The following is a 6316-nucleotide window of genomic DNA, read 5'->3' as shown; positions in this document are numbered from 1 at the left end:
ATAAATTGTGCCTCTTTGCCTGGTTATTTTCATAGGCTCCATTCTTTATACTAGAAAGACCATGCCACAAAACAAACAACAGACAAACAAAAAACAACCAAACAAAAAACTTAAGAAACTCTTATTCTTCTTTGAAACCATGTGTTTTAGTTATGTCTGACTGGAAAGAGGGCTAATGGATCTGGCTCTGTATGTAAAAGTGTGTTTGCTCTTCCTTTTCCCAGCAGTGATATCAGCTTTGGCCATACCAAATGATGGAGAAAAAAAAAAAAGAAGAGTTTTGACGAACTCCACCACACGTAGGAAATAGGAGTGATAGCCCGCCAAAGCTACACATTACAGTGACCATCTATAGCCACTATCGAAAAAGCCAAGGAGTTTTTGTTTCCACCATCCTTCAGCTCAGAGTTCCCCTTTTAAGTGGTCCATTGTCAAGGAGGTAGCTCTGAAAGTTACTGTGCTTCTGTGGTGCAGCTCAGCTACAGCTCTTAAATGGCGGTGTGAAGGGGCAGGAACCTTTGGTAAAGTTTCCACTACAGAACAAGAGCTCTCACTTTCTGCAGCTTGAAATAAACCCTACCTGCAACACAGAAGCAAGTGCGACCACAGCAGGGTTTGCGCAGGAAAAACCTTCACAGGGGGGCTAGTGAAGGATGGGTGGGGGAAAGGAGGTGGTTCTCTGTCACCAGAAAAAGTACTGCCACTCAATTTTTTCCACTTACAGTCAGCCCCACCATGACGCCCCAAAAGTGAACACAGGAACTGACCACTGAGTAACAACATATAAACTCTGTGAAAGAGGGCTGACAATAGCCACTTTCTTCCCTGCTGTGACAAAGAAGCCACCAGCAATGAAACTCCACACTGCAGCTATCCTCCTCTTCTTCTGGCTTGGCATATTCACTGTGCACGAGGTGAAAGGTAAGTTTACAATCCAGGAGGAAGGTCAGAGTTGCTCCACATTGCACCAGTGGTCTGATGATCAGGATTCATTCGCAGCCAGAGCTGATTCATAAGGTATAATGCACAAGAAATCCAGGTTAGAACCACAGGAAAGGGAGCTTTGTGGGAAATCGCATCCATGTCCTGCCAATTAGAGGTTTGCTTCTGCTTTAATGCAAGGAGAGTTTCTGTGCTTTGAACACTTAAAGGGTTTCTGTGCATTATTCTCTCTCTGAAAATAATGAAATCTTGAAGACACGATGTCTTTTAATCTCACTGATGTCATATAAGCAATGAGGTCTATAGGTTAATAACATTTTATGCAAAATATTTCCTGAATAAGATGTACTTCTATTTTTTCTTTTTCCAGATATGCTACTTTTATGCGTATTTTTATTATATTATTTTTTCTTGGTATTTCTGTAGCTATATAGGCTTAATCCCTCTAATGTCCCTGTTTAAAAAAGTTCTTCCAGTTCTGTATCACATATTGCCTATCTGCTTGTTTCTAGCCAAATATTTTAGTTCAGACAGGCAAACCATGAACAAAAACTGCAAAGGAGAGCAATGGATTTGTACAAGGTCTTTTCTGTCTTCCTGATTTCATACGATTTATCATCTTGTTTGAGACCATTTACGAGCATAGGGATGAGCCATGTTTACTAGCCATGCTTTATATAACTTTGTCTACAGTGATGTTTAGGCCTGTGACTTTTGAGTTAGGTTATGTGTATCATGTGAAAACATACACACATAAGCACATCTTCTGATACACAATCAGATTCAAGAACACATAAAACACAAACAAAAATCACAGAAATACTCACATGCAAGCTATATGCAAACCCACAAAAATATGCAAAGTGAAGCACACAGAAAAGGCATCTTCACAAAACCACACCAAAACCAAACTGAGACCTAAGCATTCTCAAGATTATGTAGCTATGCAGTGAGTAGGCTGACCTAGTACCCCTACAGCTACATCATACTACATTCTTATATGTTGATGAACACTACTGCTGTTCATCTCAGCAACATGTGGCTTCGATTACAGACTGCCAGTCTGTAATGTCATTCTTCAGGTTGCATAATTTGCCACAAATATCAGCAAGTCTGAAAAAGCACACTGAGGAGGTGTGCAAGGGATAGGAGATTAGAAAGAAGAATGATAAAAGCAAAAAAACAAAACAAAACATACAAAAACCAAAATAAACCACCAGAAAAAAGGGAAGTTATAGGTGCGGAGCAGTTTTGTTTTGTTTTCAGGCTTACAGAAGCTCTGCTGGTATTACCTGAATGTATTCCCTGGAGATAGTTTAGTAGTAGAAAAAATATTTCTAGCACTGCTAAGGACTGCTTGACTATCTTTGAGCTCTTTAACACCACATTTTGAAAACCATTCTGAGGCAGTAAAGTACATATTAGTAATGAATCACCAAAACAAATGCATTGTGTTGCTTGTGACCAAAGCAAGATCAAAAGAGATATTCCCTCAGGCAAACAAAATCCCAAGAATTAGCAACTCTGCTGGGTCGGAGCAATCCCAGGCACGGCTACAGGTTGGGCAAAGAAGAGATTCAGAGCAGCCCTGCGGAGAAGGACTTGGGGGTGTTGGTCGATGAGAAAATGAACATGAGCCAGCTCCAGTGTGCGCTCGCAGCCCAGAAAGCCAACCGTATCCTGGGCTGCATCAAAAGGAACGGGACCAGCAGGTCGAAGGAGGTGATCCTGCCCCTCTACTCTCCTCTTGTGAGACCTCACTTGGAGTATTGTGTGCAGTTCTGGTGTCCTCAACATAAAAAGGACATGGAACTGTTGGAACAAGTCCAGAGGAGGGCCACGAGGATGATCAGGGGGCTGCAGCACCTCCTGTATGGAGATAGGCTGAGAAAGTTGGGGCTGTTCAGCCTGGAGAAGAGAAGGCTGCATGGAGACCTCATAGCAGCCTTCCAGTATCTGAAGGGGGCCTACAAGGATGCTGGGGAGGGACTCTTCATCAGGGACTGTAGTGACAGGAAAGCGGTAACGGGTTCAAACTTAAACAGGGGAAGTTTAGATTGGATCTAAGGAAGAAATTCTTTACTGAGAGGGTGGTGAGGCACTGGAATGGGTTGCCAAGGGAGGTTGTGAATGCTCCATCCCTGGCGGTGTTCAAGGCCAGGTTGGATGAGGCCTTGGGTGGCATGGTTTAGTGTGGGGTGTCCCTGCCCATGGCAGGGGGGTTGGAACTTGATGATCTTAAGGTCCTTTCCAACCCTAACTATTCTATGATTCTACCTGTGCACTGGCTATGCTACAGCTTCTCTGAAGGCTGATGTGTGTTTGTCAGCTAACTCCAATTATTTCAAAAAAAAAAAAAAGCTCACAGATAATGAGATTACGTGAAGCAGGTTTTATATTTAGCAAGAGTTACCTCAACAGATCGTGGACTTTTCTAAAGCCAGTTTCTCTATAAATTCTTTAAAAAGAAACCTGAGAATACCGCGGTGTTCTGTTTGTCCCCCTATGCCTTCTCAAATGCGTCTTTGATGGGTGGGAGAAAACCAGAAACTAGCAAATGAGGCTTCCAGTTACGTATACATATAGTTCGTCTCACTTAAATGAGCTCCCATTTTTAGTTATCATCATGTAAGGTAACAACTGCCCAGAGAATTCTACACTGATATCATGATCCTCTTTATTAATCACCAGTGCATTTCCCTGAAGTGTATGAAAATCTGAGAGGAAAGAGAGAACTAAGTAACACATCATTGCTTATGAAACCAGGCTTATAGCAAGAGTATGTAAGCACTTAGTCTTCTGACAAATATACCTCCCTTTCAACAAATTCTTAATTTTGGATGTCTAGTGTGAGACAAGTTTTGGATGCCCAGCGTGAGACAAGTAGCCTTGCTTTCCTTCACTTGGAAAGTAGTGGGAATTATTTATTTATTTTCAGATGGCATTTGGAAATCCACCCAGTAAAGGTGCCGATTCTAAGCACTGCTCCATAAGGATATTTACTTGCAGCTGATACAGATCTAATTATGAATGATGCCAAATACTTTTTCTGCTATGGAAGCAGTGACTCCCTAGGGGCAGAACGATGATACAATTGTTCAGGAGCACAGGTGAAGGTTAGTATCTTAACTGAAATAGCAGTAACACCTCAGAAATGATAGGATGCATGCCAAAAAAAATACCTTGAGGTCTCCTGTATAACTGGGTTTCATGGCTGTACATCATGAGACACTCATGTTCTATCCACAACTGGAAATCTGCTGGAATTCATAATTTACTGAGTAATTATGGCTAAATATCAATATAGTATTGACTGCCTTTGCCATTTATCTATTTTTCCCCTTCCAGCGAGTGCTGGAAGTCAGCCCATGCGCAGATTCAGTTGTGTACATCTGTCTACACGGAAACTGAACATCCGAAATCTTGTCAGCTATGAAAAACAAGTTCCAGTAAACGCCACCATGTAAGTATCCAATGCACAGTTCACCTTCAGACTTGTCTAAGCAAACACACTACCAAGGAGAACAGAAAAGGCATCTGACGACACTTCATTGCCCAATTCACTAAATCTGGCTAGTTCAGGTCACCCTTCCATGAAGCAGTTGCCTAACACCTGAGGGAGTGAGGGGAGAGGAGTGGGCCTCTGAGAGGTGGGAGATGTTGCTGCTCACAAACACTGGCAGAAATCTCAATGAACAAACAGCCAGATCTTTTGTGGGGAAAGAAAGTGGGGAAAAATCTCAGTGAGGTGTCAGGGTGGAGCAGCCAGAAGCCCAGTTGCACTGAATTGAGCTAAGGAAAAAGATCATGTGGTAGAGTTTGGGGTAACTCTGACTCCTGCTAGGAGGTGTATTTGGTTTTTGATCTCATGAGCATGTATTTTTATCAAACCTAGGATCTGCTCCTGGAAGGTAAATGTGACGTAAATGTGCATCATGATTTCATATAATCTCACAATGCCAGAATACCATGCTCCCTTTTTTAAAGTCAATAAATATGCACATGACAATAAATACAGAACTAATGCTGCTAACTGCTGTTATTTCAACTAATAACTACAAACTCCAGCATGTAATAGGGTTTTACCAAATTTTTCCTCATGTTCTGCATAAAAAAAAAGAACAGCAAAGCTGGGTTTGGAGACTGCAATTTAATGGCCACTTGGTTTGTTTTCTTTCTTCCCATAGGTTTATAACCACAAAAGGTATCAAGATCTGTGTAAGCTCTAATCAGAAATGGGTGCAGACTGCCATGAAGAAAATAGACCAAAAACATGCCATCAAAGGCAAATAATCCTGTCCCAGGCAAGCATCTAAGGCCAGCTAAATGGAATCATCCTCAGTGCTGCACATAACAAAGAATAAGGCCTTAGTATTTCCTTTTCATTCCTACTTATTGGCAATAAAATCTCTGAAGATACAGAAACTCACCAGAATCTCACTGTTTGAATGTCTGCTGACTTGTTTGTTTTATAGCTGGACTCTGTTACACTGTTTATCTTCTGAAATGCTTGCTACTATTTATTTACAAATGAGTGTAGCTACCTTCTCATCCTTGCTGTCCTGACCAGTATAGCATTTATAGGTGAATGGCACATAGCTTCACATACTGTAGGGAAGAAGATGATCTCCACAGAACTGAATGAGCGTAGACCTCCATCCTGATGGAGGTCAGAGTGTTTTGCATTGAGTGCTGGGTTTGAGAAGGTGCTAAATAATTTAACGGTTGCTCATACCTTTATAATGTATAAGTAAAGTAATCTCATGCTTCAGGCTACCACATAATCAGTGCAATATTCAAGAGATGATCCTTGGGCCTTCCAGTTTTATACACAGCATTGTACTATTAGTTCAGTCAACAACGATGTATGGATACTGTCACCAAGGGATGATGCGAAGTAGTTCAGTGTAACTCTGAAAGGTTACTTCACTTTCACTCCCATGTGAAACAAATCTGAAATAATTGCTTTACCTTTTTCTTTGCTTTTCTCTGAATAAGCAAGAACAAACTATGTCTAGAATCTGTATTTCACAAACTCATAGTAACTCTCTGCCCTAGAGATCTGTATATATGTAAATGCCTTATATTTTTAAAATTGGTAAATTCTACTAACAGAAGGTTTTGAATTTTAATAAAGTTACTATAAACCTGGAATCAAATGCTACGTTTGTCTGCTTGTATGCAATGCAGATGGAGACTGTTGAAATGGGTACCAAGATAAGAACTTTTGAGCAAGCCAGCTAGAGCTGACACTACTGCCAACTCATGACTCAGATTGCTCAAAAGCAATCTGATTTTGAGCTTTCTACACCATATTCCAGCAGTAAAGCCCATTTTTCAGACAATACCTCTTCAGAATTTTGGGTACTTTAAA

General features: G+C 41.0%; 1 protein-coding gene across 1 annotated transcript; it reads left to right on the top strand.

The window, feature by feature from the left end:
* Positions 1 to 788: 788 nt before the first annotated feature.
* LOC308218830 (C-C motif chemokine 7-like) lies at positions 789 to 5235 on the top strand (the record flags this gene model as incomplete). The annotated part of the gene is made up of 3 exons (XM_080613234.1): positions 789 to 921; positions 4291 to 4405; positions 5130 to 5235. The coding sequence occupies exons 1-3, from the start codon at positions 852 to 854 to the stop codon at positions 5233 to 5235; spliced, it is 291 nt and encodes a 96-aa protein (XP_080469360.1). The 5' UTR covers positions 789 to 851.
* Between the last annotated feature and the right edge of the window lie 1081 nt (positions 5236 to 6316).

Source organism: Psittacula echo, assembly GCF_963264785.1.
Source record: "Psittacula echo genome assembly, chromosome: 3".
Taxonomy (NCBI): Eukaryota; Metazoa; Chordata; class Aves; order Psittaciformes; family Psittacidae; genus Psittacula; species Psittacula echo.
This window is presented reverse-complemented; position numbering and strand designations above follow the sequence as displayed.